A 24,950-nucleotide genomic window follows, 5' to 3' on the forward strand; every position below is an offset into this window, starting at 1 on the left:
TTAACCCTGTATTGTTCTGTTACAGCGTTAACAGAAGTTTCACTAGGAACAGCCTGGGGTCAGACTGTATCCAGCACCCCCACTCCTTATGTTGCTCTTGACTATGTGTGATATAAAAATCCTAGTCCTGCAGAATTGAGTCAACTTTCCCTTTAAAATCTTTACTTTTTTGAATGAGCTCCCCTCCCATAGGCCTGCAGGAAATCCGGTTCTGTCCCACAGTATTCCAGAGGACCCCCCACAGAATCTCTGGTCAGCTTGCTTCTAATGCACTCCCTCTCAGGTGCTACAAACCATGCATACCAGCCCCTTCATGTGTCAAACACAGCAAACACAAGGCTTGTGGATAACAAAAGGTGATTATAGGCATAAGACAAAAACTTAAAACCAGGAACCTGGGAGCAGCTTATCTCTATTCCCACTATCACTCCGGGGGTCCCCTCCATTTCTCCGCTCAGGCTCTGGCCTGCTGTCCCAGTGGTGGGGGTTCATTCCCATTGTGCCAGTTTGCACATCTGACTGGCACAGTTCCCCTCCTATCTCCCAATGCCTGGCCAGCAAAACCAGATTCCTTTGTTGTCACAGTAATCTATGCACAGGTTATTCAGGGTTTCCCAAAGTCCGTCTCTCCTCCATCATTAAGCAAAACATCTGGGTTGTGCCTAGGAGCTGCCAGCCCATGAGTCGCTTAGAATGGGTCTCCCCACCATTAACAACACAGCACATTGGTGTTCTCTGCTCCACGTGATAGGCCAAGCAAACCAATGCCATCACCATCCCCACTTGCCCACGCATGCCAAAGCAAAAAAGAACAGACACTAAAAAACAAAAAAAACAAAAAAAACCCCACAAACCTATAGTTAACATCTCAGAAATATTTGCATTCATATGGCTTTCCCTTGGGATCTCCTCTCCAATTGTGGGTATGTGTTTTATATCTACAAGACTAAACAGGCTCACCCAAGTGCTTTCCAGGCGGTACTAGTGGTAAGCAATCCACCTGCCAAGGCAGGAGACGCTAGAGATGCAGGTTCAATCTCTGGGTTGGGAAGATGCCTGGAGAAGGAAATGGCAACCCACTCCAGTATTCTTGCCTGGAGAATCCCATGGACAGAAGAGCCTAGCAAGCTATAGTCAAATGGGGTTGCAAAGAGTTGGACACAACGGAGTGCTCACACACACACACACACACACACACACTCACACGGGGGTCCCATTCAAAGTAGAGTTCTTTTTACCTTAGAATGCAGCAACTGCTACAAGTTTTTAATGACACTTTAAGAAACTCTCCCCTCCTCATCTGCAAAGTGTGAAGAGTGCCTCCTAGAGCTCACAACTTTATGGACAGCTTGGAAGCAGGGGGAGCCCACTGTCCAGTAGGTGGTCTCCAACCCATGCTCCACTGTGTCTTGCATCCCTCCAACCATCTCAGAACTACTCACTTCCATCCCAGACCACCACTCCTGGGTTCAGACAAAGGTGGGCAGAGCCAGGGCTTGACACAGGGCAGACATTCCAACATGCTTGTTGGGTGAACTGAGTGAACATAAGCCCTGAAGATACTTCTGAGGGTCTCCGCCCCATCTAGTACAAACCAGAAAGGACCCAGGGAAGTGTCTTTCTGTTCCAAACATAAGCAAGAAATAGATAAGTGCCTTATTTCAAAGTTACTAAATACATCCTGGCACGAGAGAGTTGTTTGTTAATCAAACAACACCCTGTTCCCTTGATTAATGATTAATATGGTCTGTGAGTTCAAAGTGACCTTCAGAGCAAAAGGTTTACTAATCTATCACTGAGTTCATTCAAAGCTAAAATTTATACACTATAACCCTGGCACTTGGGTTCTCCTCTAAAGGAAGTCTCCAACCTCAACCTATCATGAATAAAGAGACTGAAGGGAGGGATACTGGGAACTCCGGTGATGTCGGGGAGTAGGGAGGAGGAGATGGCAGCAGGGGCAACAACTTTATCCTAGTCGTGATTCACAGAGATGGGGGCGAGCTCCACTCACCAGCACCTGAAACTGTTGTGCAAAGAGAGAGAGGCCCTTCACGCAGGGCAGAGGGGAATCAATCAAAGACACACATCCAGACTCCAAAATCTAGGAGACAGGAGGAGTCAGTCAAGCTTGGGTGGCTAAGAACAGAGCAGGGGAAACTGAATGGTTTCACCACAGGTCTATTTCTTCCAAACGGGAGAAAGACTCACGGAAGATCCTAACGGACCTGATCTGAGATGCTCTGGGGGCTCCATCCCCCTCTTCCAAACTCTCATGCTTCCTAGGCATTTTGAGTCCTTCTCTGGCTTTCTGGGGTGGCTTCAACTCTCTGCTAGCACTGACAATCTCCAGCCATCATTTTAGCTTTACTGTCATGGCCACATTCTTCAAAGCACAAAAATCACTCCTTTCTCTCCCTCATTCACACCAAAGTCCATTGATTAAATTATTTTAAATATTCCTCTGAAACTGGTGAAGATGGAAATTTCTAAATTTTCTAGTGCTTATGAGGCAGAAAATGCAAGATAACTGGTCTCGTCAATTAAACTTAACATTGGGACACTTTTTAGACAATAAAGAATAAAGCTGATGTATAATTTTTAAAAGAAAATATTTCTTGGGAAACCTGCTTCTGGATGAAGGCACAGTTGGCCCTGAGCAGTGAGGTTTACAGGTTTCCTTAAAGGCTTCCTCCCCTGAACCACTCTGGGAGGGGTCTGAAAAGGGCAGTAAAGAGAACTTCTGAAAAGAGTTCTTTGCTCCTGGGAACATTCAGCAGATCTTCCAGGATGTTAAAAAGCATCACAGACTAGGTTCATCCTAAGAAGTAAGTAAGGCCCCTTTCCTATTAAAACAAAAAAGTTAAGATGAAGTATGTGAAAAGCTTAGCACAGTGCCTGGTGCCTAATAGATACATAACAAATATTAGGTTCTTCCCACCCTGAGAGTCCAGGGGCCTATGAGCACATATATTGGATGTATTTCTGGAGGGGCAATTGGGTACATTCTAGATTCTTCCAGAAGCTCACAATTTTCTTACAAGGGGCCAGGGAAAGAGGAAGGCAGGGGAGGGAAGGAGGCCTGGGTTCTCTTTGCCAGCTCGGCCACTCTTCCTCTGCCTGGGGTTTTCAGCACCTTCAGGCTGTCTCTGGTTTGGGTCTTATGCTGTCCACCACGGCTGAGAGCACCGCCCCTGCTGCCTTTGCTCCCTCCATCAGCACGTGCTCCACCTGCAAAGGAGACCAGCTCACAGGACCCTCGGTGAGGCTCCTAGGACCCCGCCCTGCCCCACCCCTACCTCACCACTCTCTTCAGGAACTGGCCTGCCTAGGAGGAAGCATCCCAAAGATGCTAGAGCCGCGAGAGACCTGGACAAGCCAGGATTGCCTGAGATGGACATCAGAGGCAGGGGGAGCCCTTTCCTCCAGGAGGCAACCTGGGCTCCTAGTTCTCTTCCTCTCCCAGAGCCATTCAGCCCAGGATCTGCCTACAGTCAGAAGGGCACAGCCACTGAGTCCCTTATTCTACATACAGGGAGTCTGAGAGGTGGGGAGGGGAGCTCCCTTGGACACGGTCACACAGGGATCAGTTTCAAACAGACCTGGGCTTAGGTCTCCTGAATGCCCGGTCCAGGCTCCTTGGGAGGACCTCCTATCACCCCCTTGCTCCCTGGCATGAGACCTCCTATCACCTCCCTTGCTCATGAGACAGGAGACCCCTCACACCAGGGCCCACCGAGCCTGGAGCACTAGAGCAAGGACTCCCAAGAGTGGAATGCCACACCTGCTGGCTCCTGGGCACGCCGTATCTCAGGTCATTGACAAAGTGCTCGCAGTTCCCCTCGATCAGGCTGTACTGCACAATCTTATTGATCATCTTTTTTGTCCGCTGGATGATCTTGTCCACAGGCAGGGGCAGGTACGTCCCATCCAGCTTGTTGTTGACCTTCCAGGAGCAGCCATGCAGCACATCCTCCAGATGACTGTATTTCACCACCGCCCGGTTGCTGAAGACAGAAGTGATGCTGCCAGCCTCAAAGTCCTCACCTGGCGGCCAAAGACAAGCCAAAGTTGGGAGCTGTAAGGGGCCATGGTACAGAGCCACCGGCTCACTCCAGGGGCTGGGTGAATGGCTTCTTTTAGGGCCCCAGTTTCACTGTCTCTAAAAGGCACAACAGAATGCAGAGTTGGGCTAAATGAAATGCAAAGGGCCAGCTTCCCCAAGAAAACTTCTGTCCTGTTTTCTGCACTCCCCACTTTCAGCCCTCACAGCAATCTCTTTCTCACCAAGCTCTGGAAACACCTTATGGTGTGGTCCCAGATTCCATTCTGTGTACTGATTCGACCAAGTCCTAGGACTGGAATCTTGCTTTCCTTACCAGAACCAGGGTGACAAGCACCCTTACATGTAAGAGTCGTTGACTCCTGGGGGAAGGATTATGGCTTCCTGCCAGGCCTCCCCCTGCTGCCCCTGCAGGGGTGCAGGTGAAGCCAAGAGGCCACGCAGACAGGACTCTAGGTGGGACCCATTCCAACTAGCTTCCACCCAAAGCCATTCTCCCTTTCTCTCCACTCAAGTATTAGGATTCTCCTTGAGGGTTTATTCAAAATCAGGGTTCCACAGCTTTGAAAAAAGAAACATTTGAAGCTGCTGTATTATCATACTCAGTCCTTAGAGGAGAGCCTCAGAGAGGGTCAGAAACCTGCTCAAGGCCAGGTAAGTGGCAATTTAATACAGGACTGTTTTCCTGCTACAACCATATGGGTATGCAAACATGGGAACCCTCCCCCGCTGTAAGTTGTGTGAGTGCAAGAAATGTCCCATTTCCTTTGCGAAGCATTTGAAGTCTATCTGCTGATTTCACAAAAGCTGGCAGTAGGCAATTCAGTTTTAGGCAACAAAGATGGCAGAATTCATTTTTAGAGGAAGATCTGATGGGGAGGGTAGGGACATAACTGTTAATTTATCCCTATAACAACTCTGGTTATACCAGAAGAAGTTTCCTGGATTTAGCCTGGAAAGGAGTGGGGAGATGAATGCGATGTGAAATAATTTTTCATTTTTCACATAGGCATCCAGACAGGAAGTGGGACAGGCAGTCAGATGAGTGGGGAAGCAAAGCAGAAGAGAGGGACTCTACTTTACAGAAAGGTCCCAGCCAGGTGAGAGGCTGAGGCAACCGAAGGGGACAGGACACGGGCAGGAGAGCCATGACCAAGGTGTTCAGTTCAGTTCAGTCGCTCAGTCATGTCCGACTCTTTGCGACCCCATGGACTGCAGCATGCCAGAGCTCCCTGTCCATCCCAACTCCCAGAGTCCACTCAAACTCATGTCCATCGAGGCGGTGTGATCAAGGTGTGGCCACAGGCATTTGGTATCAGTGCCCTTTTGTAATCTCAACTTGAACAGGCAGTACTTGCACAGGAGGCAAAATTCCAGAGGCGTCCAAGATTACACAGTAGAGCCCCATGCCTCTCCATCTTCCAGCTCCCCCAGGTTCCATCTCCTGAGGATACCATGTGACCAGCGGTTCTAGATGTCCAGTTTTAAGCTGTTTCACATTCCATGCTGTTATTTTCTACTATCACCACTTCCACCCGCATCAAACCTCAACTAAAGTTTAATTAGTCACCTGTTTAATCTCAGCCCTGTGCTCATGCTGAAGTGAAAGGAGAACAGTGTCCACACTGAGGGTGAAGCCACCTGGGATGGGTTGGAAAAGCAGGGAGACCCGGTGAGGGTGGAGCTGCCAAAGGTAACCAGGAAGCTGGAAATAGCATTTGGGGACAACAGGAAGCAAGTGGGCAATCAGAATGTATAAACATCTGCACCCCTCCCAGGGAATCCTCAGAAATAGAGGAAGATCTTGAACCAAGTTGTGTTCAAGATGGACTGGAAGCCCCCAGGCTTACCTGTCCATGAAATTTTTCAGGCAAGAATACTGGAGTGGGGTGCTATTTCCATCTCTGAGGGATCTTCCTAACCCAGGGATCAAACCTGTATCTCCTGCTTGGCATACAGGTTCTTTACTATTGAGCCACCTGACATTTCTATTTTAAAAGAAAGGGTGGTCTAGGCGGTCAGGGAACTGAGGGATGTTCTTCACACTTGCATCTGTCTTAGGGCTGGTCACTCAGTGGTTTTTGATGGACAGAGACCAAGCTCAATCACACAGTAAATTAAGGTCCAGTCATGCTTCTGGTGTTTTATTGCTGAAGTAAGGTAGCAGCTGAGGGACACAATAATTAACTGTCCCTTTTATGCTGCTAACTTCAATATCAATATTTCAATAGAGCAGTGGTCCCCAACCTTTTGGCACCAGGGACCATTCTCATGGAAGACAATTTTTCCATGGGTCAGGACAGGATGGTTTCGGGATGATTCAAGCATATTAAATTTATTGTGCACTTTATTTCTGTTATTATCACATTGTGACAATTTGGAAATGTGAGCGATGGGGAGCCACTGCAAATACAGATGAAGCTTCACTCACTGGCCTGCCACTCACCTCCTACCGTACTGCCCAGTTCCTAACAGGCCAAGGACCTGAACTGGTCCATGACCCAGGGGATCACTGCAATAGAGTATCCACTCTTACTTGGGGGAGCCAGGTGAACCACACAGTCATCTTCCACATAGATGGCCCAGTGCTCATAGCCAATCCGAAAAATCTCAATCAGGTCTCCAGGTCTGGGTTTTGGTTTATCCTATGACGGAAAAACAAAATAAAATGAGACTTCATGTGCCCAAGGAACTCCAGAGATCCTGTTTGGGGAGCAGCTACAACTCAGTGTGAAGACACTGCCTTTCATCACATTTCAGAAACCCAGGCTGCAAAAGGATCTCTCCACACGAATGACTGAAGGACCCACCCATTCCTGCCACCACCCTCATTATTAAAGCCACAGAAGCTGACAGTGCCAGCTCCAAATGCACAGCTCCACATGCACATACGCCCTTCAGTAAGTGATGGAACTCCTGTACACTTTCTCCTTGACGCTGTTCAGTTCAGTTTAGTCGCTCAGTCGTGTCCGACTCTTTGCAACCCCATGAATTGCAGCATGCCAGGTTTCCCTGTCCATCACCAACTCCCAGAGTTCACTCAAACTCATGTCCATCGAGTCAGTGATGCCATCCAGCCATCTCATCCTCTGTCATCCCTTTCTCCTCCTGCCCCCAATCCCTCCCACCATCAGGGTCTTTTCCAGTGAGTCAACTCTTCGCATGAGGGGGCCAACGTACTGGAGTTTCAGCTTCAGCACCAGTCCTTCCAATGAACACCCAGGACTGATCTCCTTTACAATGGATTGGTTGGATCTCCTTGCAGTCCAAGGGACTCTCAAGAGTCTTCTCCAACACCACAGTTCAAAAGCAACAATTCTTTGGCGCTCAGCTTTCTTCACAGTCCAACTCTCACATCCATACATGACTACTGGAAAAACCATAGCCTTGACTAGATGGACCTTTGTTGACAAAGTAATGTCTCTGCTTTTTAATATGCTATCTAGGTTGGTCATAACTTCCCTTCCAAGGAGTAAGTGTCTTTTAATTTCATGGCTGCAATCACCATCTGCAGTGATTTTGGAGCCTAAAAAATTAAAGTCTGACACTGTTTCCACTGTTTGCCCATCTATTTCCCATGAAGTGATGGGACCAGATGCCATGATCTTAGTTTTCTGAATATTGAGCCTTAAGTCAACTTTTTCACTCTCCTCTTTCACTTTCATCAAGAGGCTTTTTAGTTCCTCTTCACAATCTGCCATAAGAGTGGTGTCATCTGCATATCTGAGGTTACTGATATTTCTCCCGGAAATCTTGATTCCAGCTTGTGCTTTTTCCAGCCCAGAGTTTCTCATGATGCAATCTGCATATAAGTTAAATAAGCAGGGTGACAATATACAGCCTTGACAATATACTCCTTTTCCTATTTGGAATCAGTCTGTTGTTTCATGTCCAGTTCTAACTGTTGCTTCCTGATCTGCATATAAGTTTCTCATGAGGCAGGTCAGGTGGTGTGGTATTCCCATCTCTTTCAGAACTTTCCACAGTTTATTGTGATCCACACAGTCAAATGCTTTGGCATAGTCAATAAAGCAGAAGTAGATGTTTTTCTGGAACTTTCTTGCTTTTTCAGTGATCCAGCGGATGCTGGCAATTTGATCTTTGATTCCTCTGCCTTTTCTAAAACCAGCTTGAACATCAGGAAGTTTGCGGTTCACGTATTGCTGAAGCCTGGCTTGGAGAATTTTGAGCATTGCTTTACTAGCGTGTGAGATGAGTGCAATTGTGCAGTAGTTTGAGCATTCTTTGACATTGCCTTTCCTTGGGACTGGAATGAAAACTGACCTTTTTCAGTCTTGCGCCCACTGCTGAGTTTTCCAAATTTGCTGGCATATTGAGTGCAGCACTTTCACAGCATCATCTTTTAGGATTTGAAATAGCTCAACTGGGATTCCATCACCTCCACTAGCTTTGTTCGTAGTGATGCTTTCTAAGGCCCACTTGACTTCACATTCCAGGATGTCTGGCTCTAGATGAGTGATCACACCAACGTGATTATCTGGGTCGTGAAGATCTTTTTTGTACAGTTTTTCTGTGTATTCTTGCCACCTCTTCTTCATATCTTCTGCTTCTGTTAGGTCCATACCATTTCTGTCCTTTATCGAGCCCATCTTTGCATGAAATGTTCCCTTGGTATCTCTAATTTTCTTGAAGAGATCTCTAGTCTTTCCCATTCTATTGTTTCCCTCTATTTCTTTGCATTGATCACTGAGGAAGGCTTTCTTATCTCTCCTTGCTATTCTTTGGAACTCTGCATTCAGATGCTTATATCTTTCCTTTTCTCCTTTGCTTTTCACTTCTCTTTTCACAGCTATTTGTAAGGCCTCTTCAGACAGCCATTTCGCTTTTTTGCATTTCTTTTTATTGGGGATAGTCTTGATCCCTGTCTCCTGTACAATGTCATGAACCTCAGTCCATAGTTCATCAGGCATTCTGTCTATCAGATCTAGTCCCTTAAATCTAGTTCTCACTTCCACTGTATAATCATAAGGGATTTGATTTAGGTCATACCTGAATGGTCTAGTGGTTTTCCCTACTTTCTTCAATTTAAGTCTGAATTTGACAATAACGAGTTCATGATCAGAGCCACAGTCAGCTCCCGGTCTTGTTTTTACTGATGGTATAGAGCTTCTCCATCTTTGGCTACAGAGAATATAATCAATCTGATTTCACTGTTGACCATCTGGTAATGTCCATGTGTAGAGTCTTCTCTTGCATTGTTGGAAGAGGGTGTGTGCTATGACCAGTGTGTTCTCTTGGCAAAACTCTATTAGCCTTTGCCCTGCTTCATTCTGTACTCCAAGGCCAAATTTGCCTGTTACTCCAGATGTTTCTTGACTTCCTACTTTTGCATTCCAGTCTCCTATAATGAAAAGGACATCTTTTTTGGATGTTAGTTCTAAAAGGTCTTGTAGGTCTTCATAGAGCCTTTCAACTTCAGCTTCTTCAGCATTACTGGTTGGGGCATAGGCTTGGATTACCATGATATTGAATGGTTTGCCTTGGAAACAAACAGAGACCATTCTGTCATTTTTGAGATTGCATCCAAGTACTGCATTTCGGACTCTTTTGTTGACCATGATGGCTACTCCATTTCTCCTAAAGGACTCCTGCCCGCAGTAGTAGATATAATGGTCATCTGAGTTAAATTCACCCATTCCAGTCCATTTTAGTTTGCTGATTCCTAGAATGTCGATGTTCACTCTTGCTATCTCTGTTTGACCACTTCCAATTTGCCTTGATTCATGGACCTGACATTCCAGGTTCCTATGCAATATTGCTCTTTACAGCATCAGACCTTGCTTCTATCACCAGTCACATCCACAGCTAGGTATTGTTTTTGCTTTGGCTCCATCCCTTCATTCTTTCTGGAGTTATTTCTCCACTGATCTCCAGTAGCATACTGGGCACTTACCAACCTGGGGAGTTCCTCTTTCAGTATCCTATCATTTTGCCTTTTCATATTGTTCATGGGGTTCTCAAGGCAAGAATACTGAAGTGGTTTGCCATTCTGTTCTCCAGTGGACCACATTCTGTCAGACCTCTCCACCATGACCCATCCGTCCTGAGTTAGGGTGAGCATCATGCAAACTTTTTCAATAGAGGGCTCTAGAGAGACATTGCAAGAAGAAGGGGATCTCCTGCAGGTTCTGGCTTTGTTACACCAAACTCTTAATTCTTGGGATAAATCTCACTTAGTAATGATGTATAATCCTTGGCATCACTGACTCAATGTACATGAGTTTGGGTGAACTCTGGGAGTTGGTGATGGACAGGGAGGCCTGGTGTGCTGCGATTCATGGGGTCACAAAGAGTCGGACATGACTGAGTGGCTGAACTGAACTGAACTGAAATTCAGTTTGCTAATATTTTGTGGAGGACTTTTACATCTATATTCATAAGGTCTGTAATTCTTTTCTTTGCCTAATTTTAATATCAGGGTACTTTATTATTGGGTAACACTGACCTCAGAATGATTTGGGAAGCTTTCCCTCCTCTATTTTTTAGAGTTTATGAGGGATTGGTAACTTTTCTTTTTTAGAGATATAGTAGAATTCTCAAGTCAAGCCATCTGGTCCTGAGTTTTTCCTTGTGAAAAGATCTTTTATTTACAAATTCAATTTATTTGTTGTAGGTCTGTTCAGATTTTCAAATTATTCCTGAGCCAGTTTTGTAATCTGTGTCTTTCTAGGAGTTTGTTCATTTCATGTATGTTTTCTAATTTATTAGTATAAAGTTGTCCATAGTATTCCTTTACTATCCTTTTAATTTCTGCAAGATTGGTAACAAGCTCCCTCTTTCAGTGTTGATTTTGGTAATTTGAGTTTTCTCTCTTTTTCTCTTGGTCAATGAATGTAGCAAGTTTTGCCCATTTTGTTTACCATCTCAGAGAAACAACATATGGCTTCCTTCTACTTGCTTTGAGTTTAGCTTGCTTTCTTTTTTCCAGTTTATCAAGGTAAGAACTTGGGTTCTTGATTTGAAATCTCTCTTCTTTTTTAATATAGGCATTTATAGATTATATAAAGCACTGCTTTAACTGCATATAAAATTTGATGTGTTGCTTTCATTTTTATTCAATTGAAAATATCTTCTAATTTGTATATTTTTATTTCACCCATGGATTATTTAGAAGTATGTTTTTTAGTTTCCAAATACATATTTCCCAAATTTCATTGTTATTGATTTCTAGTTTAATTTCATGTGAACAAAGAAATATTTTGTATGATTTCAATCCCTTTAAATTTGCTGAGACTTGCTTTATGGCCTAGAATATGATCTATCTTGGGGAATATTCAAGTCTGCTTAAGAAGAATATGTGTTCTATTTTTGAGTAGACTACTCTGTAAAAGTCAGTTAAGTTGATTAATATCATTGTTCAAATCTTCTATATGCTCACTGATTTTCTGTCCAGTTTTTCTATCCAATATTCAGAGTAGAGTATCTAAGTCCTCGACTATTATTTCTGAATTGCCTATTTCTCTCTTCAATTCTGTCAGCTTTTCTTCATGAATTCGGGGCTTATATTGTTCATATGTGTTTACAATTGTTATATCTTTCTGATGAATTAGCCTTTTATCATCAAAACTGTTCCTCTCCTTAATAAAATTTCTTCTCTTAAAAGTCTATTTTTTTTTAATATTAGTATAACCACTCCAGCTGTGATTCTGCTTGCATCTTTCTACATCCAACCTATTTATGACCTTGAATCTAAAGAGTGCCTCCTGGGAATTCCCTGGTGGTCCACTGGTTAGGACTCAGCACTTTCACTGCCATGACCCAGGTTTAATTTCTGATCAGGGAACTAAGATCCTGTAAGCCATGCAGCCAAAATAATAAATAAATAGCTTGTCTCTTGTAGGTGGCCTGTAACTGGATCTTGTATTGGCAAGTCAGATGATCCTTTTTTGGACTGTTTGAATCACAAACTGCTGTGAAACTGTGGATTCAAATTCCCATCTGGAGTCCTTGATCTAATACAAGCTCCATGACTTTAAAATTAGTTAGAATAAAAGCTAAAATATATATTTTTTTATTCCTTTACAATAATAACCTATGTAATTACCTTTACTGGTGCTTTGTATATCTTCATGTAGATTAGTTACTGTCTGGTGTGACTTCCTTTCAGCCTGAAGAACTTTCTTTGCTACTCCCTTTCAGGCAAGTCCTCTAGCAACACTTTCTTCCAGTCCTCACTTATCTGAGACTTCACTTTATTCCACCTTCATTTTTGAAAGATAGTTTACCAGACATAGGATTTCTGGTTGATAGCTTTTTTTTTTTTTTTTTCCTTTTGTCACTTTTCATACCCCATCCCACTGCTTTCTGGCCTCCATCATTTCTCACCAAAAAAACAGCTATCAGTTTTATTTTTTTTAATTTAATTTTATTTTTTAACTTTACAATATTGTATTGGTTTTGCCATATATCAACATGAATCCGCCACAGGTATAAAATTGTGGTTCCTTTGTACGTGTCTTTTCTCTCTCTCTCTCTCTCTCCCTCCCTCTCTCTCTCTCTCTCTCTCTCTCATGGCTTTCAAGATGTTTCAACTGTTTTGATTCTGATTCCCTCAGAGCTGGTGGTTGCTGCTATTTGTTTGTTTGTTTAAAGGGCTGCCTGGGTTAATTCTGCAATGTCTGTTTCCCTCACAGTATTCAACCCCTGGTGTATCTGCTCCAGTTTTGTTTTGTTTTCTTGCTTTTATTTTTAAGCCTGACATGGGCAGTGACTGGTCAGAGGCTGACACACCTCTTGGGCCAATAAGGCATTACTTTTTTCCTATGGAGCTTGGTGTGGTTTGGAAAATTCATTCAAGGTTTTAAAGTTGAAAAGTCTGTGAGCTGTTATTTAATACTTTCTGCATTCACAAGGCCTCATGCTTCTCCAGGAATGGAAGGACAGGCCCCTCCAGTGTTTCCTGAATGTGTGTGCAGCCTATGCACCCCTTCCAGACCAGCACCTTTTCTAGGCCCTCTTTAACTATCTCAGTACCTGCATTTCTGTATTAAATTTCTGGCTGGTCTGTTAATCTATCGCTTGTCCCAACAAACACTGCAACCTCAAACTAGCTGCAATTTTGGCCTTCCATGATGTCTGTCACTTAGGTAACTATTGTTTTCAACAACATCCCTGGGCATGGAATTTTCCATATTCTGTTTCAAATAAAGTTTCCCTCTGTGGCCACTGCCAGTGCTCCTGGCATGTCCCACCCACTTTCCCACCACAGAGCTGGGGAAGGTAGGGGATGGAGGGCACACTAAGACACTACAGATCTCCATTGTTCTGAGATTCCAGGGTTAGACTTTCTTGATTTAATGCGTATCAACTTACTGTATGCTTTTGGTCAAATTCCAGAATTTCCTTTCATTTATTTATTGGTTGTGCTGGGTCTTTGTTGCTGCACAGGTTTTTCTCTAGTTGCAGCAAGCAGGGGCCACTCCTCCTTGTGGTGTGCAGGCTTCTTATTGTGGTGGCTCTCTCGTTGCTGAGCATGGACTCTAGGGATGGTGGCTTCAGTAGTTGCTGTTCCCAGGCTCTGGAGCACAGGCTCAATAGTTGCAGCACACGGGCTTAGTTGCTCCACAGCATGTGGGATCCTCCTGGACCAGGGATTGAGCATGCGTCTCCTGCATTGGCAGGCAGGTTCTTTACTACTGGGCCACCAGGGAAGCCCCAGAGCGTTTAAATCATTGTATTTGACAGTTTCATCCAGCTTCATTTTTGCTATTTGGGGAGATTTTCTGAGATCCTCAGCCATTTCAGAAGTCCTGACCACTTGAGGGAATGAATTTTTATGGGCACAAAGCATACCACTGACTCAGCAATACTACATGGAAGAAATTGTGGCCAAGAAAGATGAAGTGCTTGCCAAAGTCCTTTGCAAGTCAGCTGGCAGAGCTAGGACCAAAACCAGGTTTCTACCCCCTGGCAAAACTAACTCCTGCCTGAAAGAGAAAGTACAATAGCAACTTAGTTCCCACTAGAGGGCGCCCCAAACCAGCCTTCCCATGTGGACCCTGAAATCACTATCCTTGCTGAATTTTCCTGGAATAACTGCCATTAGGGAGACAGAACAATTTATTCTGATGTTAGTCTAAGCCAGAAAAAAAAATGAAAATAAATCCAAATGCTGGCCATCAAGGATGTTTAACAAGCTTGGTACAAGAAACAGAAAGTTTCAGCACTGAGGGAAGTGGATTTTAGAATTGTAACCCACCTGCAACATTGCCACTGGATAAGGGTTGTTGCTGTTCAGTTGCTAATTCATGTCTGACTCTTTGCCACCCCATGGACTGCAGCACTCCAGGCTTACCTGTCCTTTACTATTTCCCTGAGTTTGCTCAAACTCATGTCCATTGAATTAGTGACGCCATTCAACTAATTCATCCTCTGTCATCCCCTTCATCTCCTGCCCTCAGTCTTCCCCAGGATCAGCACCTTGCCCCCAGCATCAGATGGCCAAAGGATTATATCAGATGGCCAAAGGATTGTAGTTTCAGCTTCAGCACCAGTCCTTCCAGTGAATAATCAAGGTTGAATATTCTGAATGAATTGACTGGTTTGATTTCCTTGCAGTCCAAGGGACTCTCAAGAGTCTTCTCCAGTACCACAATTCAAAAGCATCAATTCTTTGGCACTCAGCCTTCTTTACGGTCCAACTCTCATATCCATCCATGACTACTGGAAAAACTATAGCTTTGACTATACAGACCTTTGTTGGCAAAATGATGTCTCTGCTTCTTAATATGCTGTCTAGGTTTGTCATAGCTTTTCTTCCAAGGAGCAAGTGTCTTTTAATTTCATGGCTTTAGTCACTGTCCACAGTGATTTTGGAGCCCAAGAAAATTAAATCTGTCACTGTTTCCACATTTTCCCCATCTATTTGCCATGAAGTGATGGGACCGTATGCCATAATCTTTGGTTTTTTGAATGTTGAGTTTTAACAGGGGTAGGAACGTGAAAACTTGAATGGAACTTACAACAGACTTAATAGTCACCTAGAGTCACCTGCTTAATAGTCATCTGCTCTCTTGCTGCAGTTTCTCCCACTATAAACTGATTGTACTGAGCTTTGGGTCTCAACTTTGGTTGCACATGGAAATTCCCTGCAGCGCTCTTAAAAATTAAGACTAATCTGGAGTATGGCCTGAGAACCAGAGTTTTAAGAGCTCCTTGGGTGATTCTAATGGCAGCCAAGGTTGTAGCCATACTGGAAGCTTTTCCAGTCTCATCCTTCCTTTATCCTTGACTTTACCTGGTCCCCAGCACTTCATGAACCTTAGGGAACCAGTCTATATTCTCCAGGTTGACCTTCAGTCCCAGCTGGTGCTCCAGTCTTCAAATCCAGATTAAGCTTTCTCTGCCCTTTTACTCTCTTTGAAATAAGATGTCACTTCAAAATCTTCCATCCATCTTGTTATTTATTTCCCTTTCACAGGCTGGCAGCCCAGCCCTGGCCCTTCTCCCAGAGATAGGCACCTGTTTAGAAAAACCAGTCTTTCATAAGGCCCCTAGATGATAAAAGTTTCTGAAAGTCTTATAACTCTGAGGCGTGATACAAGGAAGTGGGTGGAGGGCTTATTCCTGCCTACAGCAGAGGGGAGGGTTCCCTGAGGCAGGCCATTATGTATGGACAGTATCTTTTTAGTGACCAAAAGCAATGGGAAACACAAGGTAAAGTCAAAGAAACAGATTCAATATGGAGTCAAAATTGGCTCTTCCCTGTAACAATCTGTACACACGTGTTCATAAGAAGCTTTATTTGCAACAGCCAAACACTAGAAACAACCCAAATGCCCATCAATGGTGAGTGAATGAACAAATAGTGGTCTATCCATACAATGAATTACTACTTAGTAATAAAAAGAAATAAACTATTGATAACATGCAGCAACATAGATATAACTTGGAATAATTATATGAAATTATGTGAAAGGAGAGAGACACAAAAAAGCACATACAATATGATTCCATTTATGCAAGCCTCTAGAAAATGCAGACTAACACATAGCAACAGAAAGCACATCAGTTGTTGTATGGGGATGTGAGTGGAAGAGGGAGGGGTTTACAGAGGGGGACAAAGAAAGCTGTGGGAGTGATGCAGATGTGTGTGCCCCCACCAGGAATTGTACCTGCAGCCTTAGCAGTGAAAGCAGAGTCCTATCCATTGGCCTGCCAGGGAATTCCTGGTTATTCGTTATCTTGATGGTGGTGATGGTTTCATGGCTGAATACACATGTCAAATTATACCCAATTGTATACTCTGAATATATGCAGTTTATGGTATGTTGGTTATACCTCAATAACTGCTCAATAAACAGATCCATAAAGCTGTTTATAAACAATTTAAAAGGCATCATTTCAGTTCAGTCGCTCAGTCGGTCCAACTCTTTGTGACCCCATGAATCGCAGCACGCCAGGCCTCCCTGTCCATCACCAACTCCCAAAGTTCACCCAAACTCATGTGCATCGAGTCGGTGATGCCATCCAGCCATCTCATCCTCTGTCATCCCTTTCTCCTCCTGCCCCCAATCCCTCCCACCATCAGGGTCTTTTCCAATGAGTCAACTCTTCACATGAGGTGGCCAAAGTATTGGAGTTTCAGGCTCAGCATCAGTCCTTCCAATGAACATCCAGGACTGATCTCCTCTAGGATAGACTGGTTGGATCTCTTTGCAGTCCAAGGGACTCTCAAGAGTCCTCTCCAACACCACAGTTCAAAAGCATCAGTTCTTCGGCGCTCAGCTTTCTTCACAGTCCAACTCTCACATCCATACATGACCACTGTAAAAACCATAGCCTTGACTAGATGGACCTTTGTTGGCAAAGTAATATCTCTGCTTTTTAATATGCTATCTAGGTTGGTCATAACTTTCTTTCCAAAGAGTAAGCATCTTTTAATTTCATGGCTGCAATCACCATCTGCAGTGATTTTGGAGCCTTAAAAAATAAAGTCTGACACTGTTTCCACTGTTTCCCCATCTATTTCCCATGAAGTGATGGGACCAAATGCCATGATCTTAGTTTTCTGAATGCTGAGCTTTAAGCCAACTTTTTTTTTACTTTTGTTTTTTATTGATTTTAATTGAGGGATATTTGGTTTATGGTATTGTGTTGGTTTCTGCCATACATCAGCATGAGTCACAGGTATACATATACCCCCCTCCCCCGCTCTTGAACATCCCTCCCACCTCCCACCCCATTCAATTTTACTTTTTATTTTTTTTTTTTGTATTGGTTTTGCCATATATCAACTTTTTCACTCTCCTCTTTCACTTTCATCAAGAGGCTCTTTAGTTCTTCTTCACTTTCTGCCATAAGGGTGGTGTCGTCTGCATATCTGAGGTTATTGATCTTTCTCCCAGCAATCTTGATTCAAGCTTGTGCTTCTTCCAGCCCAGCGTTTCTCATGATGTACTCTGCATATAAGTTAAATAAGCAGGGTGACAATATACAGCCTTGACGCACTCCTGTCCCGATTTGGAACCAGTCTGTTGTTCCATGTCCAGTTCTAACTGTTGCTTCCTGGTTTCTCAACATCTAATCACATGGACCACAGTCTAACTCAATGAAATACTAAACCATGTAGGGCCACCCAAGACAGACAGGTCATGGTGGAGAGTTCTGACAAAACATGGTCCACTGGAGAAGGGAATGGCAAACCACTTCAGTTTTCTTGCCTTGAGAACCCCAAGAACAGTATGAAAAGCTAAAAATATAGGACACTGAAAGATGAACTCCCCAGGTCAGTAGGTGCCCAATATACTACTGGATATCAGTGGAGCAATAACTCCAGAAAGAATGAAGAGATGGAGCTAAAGCAAAAACAACACCCAGTTGTGGATGTGACTGGTGATAGAAGCAAGGTCTGATGCTGTAAAGAGCAATATTGCAGAGGAACCTGGAATATTAGGTCCATGAATCAAGGCACATTGGAAGTGGTCAAACAGGAGATGGCAAGAGTGACCATCAACATTTTAGGAATCAGAGAACTAAAATGGACTGGAATGGGTGAATTTAGCTCACACGACCTATCTACTACTGTGGGCAGGAATCCCTTAGAAGAATTGAAGTAGCCATCATAGTCAACAAAAGAGTCCAAAATGCATTACTTGGATACAATCTCAAAAACGACAGAATGACCTCTGTTCATTTCCAAGGCAAACCATTCAATATCATCTTAATCTAAGTCTATGCCCCAACCAGTAACACTGAAGAAGCTGAAGTTGAATGGTTCTATGAAGACCTACAAGACCTGTTAGAACTAAAACCCAAAAAAGGGCATCTTTTTGAATGTCCTTTTCATTATAGGGGGCTAGAATGTCCCCTATAAGATGTCCTTTTCATTATAGGGGACTAGAATGCAAAAGTAGGAAGTCAAGAAACACCTGGAGTAATGGGCAAAATTGGCCCTGGAGTACGGAATGAAGCAGGGCAAAGGCAGGAGAACGCACTGGTAATAGCAAACACCCTCTTCCAACAACACAAGAGAAGACTCTACACATGGACATCACCAGATGGTCAACACCAAAATCAGATTGATTATATTCTTTGCAGCCAAAGATGGAGAAGGTCTATACAGTCGGTAAAAACAGAAGGTGACTGTGGCTCAGATCATGAACTCCTTATTGCCAAATTCAGACTTAAATTGAAGAAAATAGGGAAAACCACTAGACCATTCAGGTATGACCTAAATCAAATCCCTTATGATTGCATTGGAGAAGGAAATGGCAACCCACTCCAGTGTTCTTGCCTGGAGAATCCCAGGGACGGCGGAGCCTGGTGGGCTGCCGTCTATGGGGTCGCACAGAGTCAGACACGACTGAAGTGACTTAGCAGCAGCAGCAGCAGCAGCATGATTATACAGTGGAAGTGAGAAATACATTTAAGGGACTAGATATGATGGACAGAGTGCCTGATGAACTATGGATGCTGGTTTATGACATTGTACAGGAGACAGGGATCAAGGCCATGCCCAAGAAATAGAAATGCAAAAAAACAAAATGGCTGTCTGAGGAGGCCTTATAAATAGCTGTGAAAACAAGGGAAGCAAAAAGCAAAGGAGAAAAGGAAAGATATACTCATTTGAATGCAGAGTTCCAAAGAATAGCAAGGAGAGATAAGAAAGCCTTCCTCAGTGATCAATGCAAAGAAATAGAGGAAAACAACAGAATGGGAAAGACTAGAGATCTCTTCAAGAAAATTATAGATACCAAGGGAACATTTTATGCAAAGATGGGCTCAATAAAGGACACAAATGGAATGAACCTAACAGAAGCAGAAGATATTAAGAAGAGGTGGCAAGAATACACAGAAGAACTATATAAAAAAGATCTTCATGACCCAGATAACTACAATGGTGTGATCACTCACACAGAGCCAGACATCTGGAATGTGAAGTCAAGTGGGCCTTAGAAAGCATCACTACAAACAAAGCTAGTGGAGGTGATGGAATTCCAGTTGAGTTATTTCAAATCCTAAAAGATGATGCTGTGAAAGTGCTGCACTCGATGTGCTAACAAATTTGGAAAACTCAGCAGTGGCCACAGGACTGGAAAATGTCAGTTTTTATTTCAATCCCAAAGAAAGGTAATGCCAAAGAATGCTTAAACTACCAGACAATTGCACTCATCTCACACGCTAGTAAAGTAATGCTCAAAATTCTCCAAGCCAGGCTTCACAATACGTGAACCGTGAACTTCCAGATGTTCAAGTTCGATTTAGAAAAGGCAGAGGAACCAAAGATCAAATTGCCAACATCTCCTGGATCGTTGAAAAAGCAAGAGAGTTCCATAAAAACATCTACTTCTGCTTTATTGACTAGCCAAAGCCTTTGACTGTGTGGATCACAATAAACTGTGGAAAGTTCTGATAGAGATGGGAATACCAGACCACCTGACCTGCCTCTTGAGAAATCTGTATGTAGGTCAGGAAGCAACCGTTAGAACTGGACATGGAACAACAGACTGGTTCCAAACAGGAAAAGGAGTACGTCAGGCTGTATATTGTCACCTGCTTATTTAACTTATACGCAGAGTACATCATGAGAAACGCTGGGCTGGAAGAAGCACAAGCTGGAATCAAGGTTGCCGGGAGAAAGTTCAATAACCTCAGATATGCAGATGACACCACCCTTATGGCAGAAAGTGAAGAAGAACTAAAGAGCCTCTTGATGAAAGTGAAAGAGGAGAGTGAAAAAAGTTGATATATGGCAAAACCAATACAAATAAAAAGTAAAATTGAATGGGGTGGGAGGTGGGAGGGATGTTCAAGAGCGGGGGAGGGGGGTATATGTATACCTGTGACTCATGCTGATGTATGGCAGAAACCAACACAATACCATAAACCAAATATCCCTCAATTAAAATCAATAAAAAACAAAAGTAAAAAAAAAGTTGGCTTAAAGCTCAGCATTCAGAAAACTAAGATCATGGCATTTGGTCCCATCACTTCATGGGAAATAGATGGGGAAACAGTGGCTGACTTTATCTTCTTGGGCTCCAAAATCACTGCAGATGGTGACTGCAGCCATAAAGTTAAAAGACGCTTGCTCCTTGGAAGAAAAATTATGACCAACCTAGATAGCATATCAAAAAGCAGAGACATTACTTTGCCAACACAGGTTCGTCTAGTCAAGGCTATGGTGTTTTTTAGTCATGTATAATGTGAGAGTTGGACTATAAAGAAAGCTGAGTGTTGAAGAATTGATGCTTTTGAACTGTGGTGTTGGAGAAGACTCTTGCAAGTCCCTTGGACTGAAAGGAGATCCAACCAGCCCATCCTAAAGGATATCAGTCCTGAGTGTTCATTGGAAGGACTGATGTTGAACCTGAAACTGCAATACTTTGGCCACCTGATGCGAAGAGCTGACTCATTTGAAAAGACCCTGATGCTGGGAAACATTGAAGGGGGGAGAAGAAGGGGATGACAGAGGATGCAATGACTGGATGGCATCACCGAATAAATGGACATGAGTTTGGGTGAACTCTGGGAGTTGGTGATGGACTGGCGTGCTGCAGTCCGTGAGGTTGCAAAGAATTGGACACGACTGAGAAACTGAACTGAACTAAGCTGAAAGCATCCTTAATCAGTGTGCAGTTCAACCTACCACGGTATAAATCAAGTAAAATACAGTATAATGTAGAGAAGTCTCCAGGAATTAAAGATATGCCTCATCTGAGAATTCCCACAGTACCCACCTCCGCTGCTTGCTTCATTAACCTGCCCGCAGTCCCAGGCTTCGGGGTTGAATTCCGCTCTGCTCTCTTCTGGTTGGGTGTGGACTCCAGGCTGACTACGGGCTTCTCCCTAAATGAATTTTGTGATTGTATAGTTAACAGAAAAACCACTACTTCACAACTATTGGAAATTCTGTATTACTTTAGAGTTACAATTTTAAGGTATCTTTCAGTTTTGAGATTCTAGGAAACATTTTGCCTATGAAATTTGTTTCTGTGATGCCATTCTGTCCTGCAAAATAATGGCTGTTTTCTGCTTTTCAGACAATTGTTTAAAATGCTAATGACAGCAATGAGTAGCTTTCAGGGGTGTTTTCCTCCCTCTAATAATCTTTTTTTGATGTTTTTAAATATTTAGACATAGCTTTTTTTTTTTTAACTTTACAATATTGTATTGGTTTTGCCATATATCAACATGCATCCACCACAGGTATACACGTGTTCCCTATCCTGAACCCTCCTCCCTCCCCATACCATTCCACATAGCTTTTTTAAAATAGTACACAATGCCTTCTAAGGAAATTCAACAAGCCTCTCCTCATCCCTTCCCCTCCCAGTCCTCCAGGCCAGAAGGGCCCCTCAACTGTTGGACTGTTTCTTCCAATAATTAGCTCCATATTTCTGAGAAAGCCTGTTGACAGCACTGTAACTGCCAGTAATGTGATAGAAATCAGTATATTTTGTCCCTTGAAGCAAAATGTTACAGGAGAGACTGAAACTAAAGGCAAGGATATGATTTTGGGGTAGAAAAATAGAGTGAAATATATGGGGCCACAAAGACCTGAGTTTGAATCCTGGCTCTCATATTTGCTGTGCAACCTAGAGCTAGTAAACTAGTCTGTCTGAACCTCGGTTTGACTGTTAAACTAGAGACGCTAATATTGGTCTCACAGAGTTATCAAGAGGGTTAAATGGAAAAGCATATGTATACATCTGGCTTCTCTGGTGGCTCAAACGGTAAAGAGTCTGCCTGCAATGTAGGAGACCCAGGTTCGATCACTGGGTTCAGAATGACCACCCCCAAAATGGCTTTTTCCTGACCATCCCCAAATTTTAACTCTTCTCCAAAGGTATAGTGTATGGGAGTGATAGGGAGGAGGTGGGGCGTACTCCCCATTTTCAGTATTGTTCTTCTCCAAACTTTCAGCTCTCAGAATCTTAAACAGAGACAAATGTCATGTTTCTCAAGAAAGTCAACTGTAGAAACTGGAAGATGGTTGAATCATTCATTAGTTACTGAGACCAGCGGGCAATATTGCAAGCATTCTTGGGAAGCAGTTCAGTTCTCAGGGGTCTGCAGAATGGCTAGAAACTACGACAAGGTGGCCTCTGGCCTGGCCTGCAGGTCCAGGACTGCCCTCCCGCTGTTATCACCAGGAGCACACCAGGCTCCGTTGCTGGCAGCCTGGTTCATGCAGACACCAGCTAAGAATTTGTATTACAGAACTGTTATTAAAGTCAGTTCTTGAAAACCACCCAAAGACCCAGTCCTTCCACACAAAGAAAGAATCTTACCCCTGCTGGACACTGCTTCTGCCCTGTTCTATCATGCCCTGCTGTGGCTTCTTGGGCAAAAGCTGGTCCAACGCCTGAGATCCCACAGATTCTTCTAATTCAAAGGAAAAAAAAATCATGTTACTGAATATTTAAACCACAACTGCCTTCTATGGGGAGTGTAATCCATGAAAGGAGGGTTGGAGTCAGGCCTTGACAGTGATGCAAAGGTGGGAGCTCTAGTCTAGCACTGAGCCCAGCTCCCAGCTCAGTTCAGTTCAGTCACTCAGTCGTGTGCAACTCTTTGCGACCCCATGAATCACAGCACGCCAGGCCTCCTTGTCCATCACCAACTCCCAGAGTTTACCCAAACTCATGTCCATCGAGTCAGTGATGCCATCCAGCCATCTCATCCTCTGTCGTCCACTTCTCCTCCTGCCCCCCAATCCCTCCCACCATCAGGGTCTTTTCCAATGAGTCAACTCTTCACATGAGGTGGCCAAAGTATCAAGAGTTTCAGGCTCAGCATCAGTCCTTCCAATGAACACCCAGGACTGATCTCCTTTAGGATGGACTGGTTGGATCTCCTTGCAGTCCAAGGGACTCTCAAGAGTCTTCTCCAACACCACAGTTCAAAGGCATCAATTCTTCGGCACTCAGCTTTCTTTATAGTTCAACTCTCACATCCATACGTGACCACTGGAAAAACCATAGCCTTGACTAGAAATACCTTTGTTAGCCAAGTAATATCTCTGTTTTTCAATATGCTATCTAGGTTGGTCATAACTTTCCTTCCAAGGAGTAAGGATCTTTTAATTTCATGGCTGCAATCACCATCTGCAGTAATTTCGCAGCCCAAAAAAATAAAGTCTGACACTGTTTCCACTGTTTCCCCATCTACTTCCCATGAAGTGATGGGACCAGATGCCATTTTTAGCCCTCAATAAATTTTGGGATAAAGGGGGCTGTGGGACCATCCTGAAAAGGGTTCCTCCTCCAGGAAAGAGAGATTTTGGAAATCCTGGGTATGGAATTGGGGAGAGGTTGCCTCTATCCCAGATGGCAGAAGACTTGGGGTTAAACCCAATGGCAGAAGCTTCTGTGGGGCTGGAGCCATTCTAAACTCTACCTGCCGGGCAGCAGCCGCGTCTGTTTACTTGGTAAATACTCGCGAAGGTCGCTGGATGCCTGGCCCGCTTTGATTAAATTAGTAGCCAACGACCATTCCTAACTATTCACTTATTTCCGTTAGCAAGCATCTCTAACAATGAACAAATATCTACGAGGAGAAGTGAAGGAAACCACGGTGACCTTTCTGAAGGTCCGAGGGCCTGCTGGGACCTGGAGAACGACCCCGGAAGGCTCCAGGCCCGGACGTGGCGGCTCGGTGGGGAGAAGCCCCACGCCCGCCGCGGCCTGACCGGGGCCGGGTTGGAAGTCCAGGAGCGGGCTGGGTGCCATTCGGCCCAGTACTCGCAGTTCTCAAGGCGGGCCTGACGCGGGACCGTGGGAACCTAGGGAGGCGGCGCCCGCCCTCGCCCCGGGCGGCGGGGCTCAGGCCCATCCCGCTGCTGCCGCCCCGCCGGTCCCCGGGCCTCGCAGGGGGCGACGCGCCGGGCTGGTTCCCAGACGGCGCGGGCCCGGTCGGCGGCGCGCGGGGAGGGCGGAGGGGAGCGGAGCCGGCATGCGGGCGCGCAGCAAACGGCGGGGGCGCGCGGCCGGAGCGCGAGGGCGCGGTGAGCACGTGCCCGAACAGGGCGGGCACCCATCGCGAGCTTGGAGGCCCAAGAACCTGGGGGCAGAGGGATGTTGAGAGGAAAGGCCGGGAAAAGCAGCGTAGGCTATTGGTAGGATGGAAAGCAACAATCCTTTGCATAGGACTCAGAGGTGGAATCTGATGTGGTTGGAGAAGCTGAAGGTCAACGGTGCAGACAGAGGAGCAACAAATGGAGACAGGAGTTCAAGCCTGGTTGGACTTCCCTGATGGCTCAGATGGTAAAGCGTCTGTCTACAATGCGGAAGACCTGGGTTTGATCCCTGGGTAGGGAAGATTCCCTGGAGAAGGAAATGGCAACCCACTCTAGTACTCTTGCCTAGAAAATCCTATGGATGGAGGAGCCTGGTGCAGGCTACTGTCCATGGGGTCGCAAAGA

At 44.5% G+C, this 24,950-nt stretch overlaps 1 protein-coding gene across 1 annotated transcript; it reads right to left on the minus strand.

The window, feature by feature from the left end:
- Positions 1-2,595: 2,595 nt before the first annotated feature.
- On the minus strand, positions 2,596-24,476 carry PLAAT5 (phospholipase A and acyltransferase 5). The gene is made up of 6 exons (XM_061406726.1): positions 24,109-24,476; positions 22,819-22,912; positions 21,265-21,373; positions 6,600-6,708; positions 3,785-4,047; positions 2,596-3,231 (listed from the first exon to the last, which is right to left on the minus strand). Exons 1-6 carry the CDS (start codon positions 24,359-24,361, stop codon positions 3,139-3,141), a joined length of 921 nt encoding a protein of 306 aa, XP_061262710.1. The 5' UTR covers positions 24,362-24,476; the 3' UTR covers positions 2,596-3,138.
- Between the last annotated feature and the right edge of the window lie 474 nt (positions 24,477-24,950).

Source organism: Bos javanicus, chromosome 29, assembly GCF_032452875.1.
Source record: "Bos javanicus breed banteng chromosome 29, ARS-OSU_banteng_1.0, whole genome shotgun sequence".
Lineage (NCBI taxonomy): Eukaryota > Metazoa > Chordata > Mammalia > Artiodactyla > Bovidae > Bos > Bos javanicus.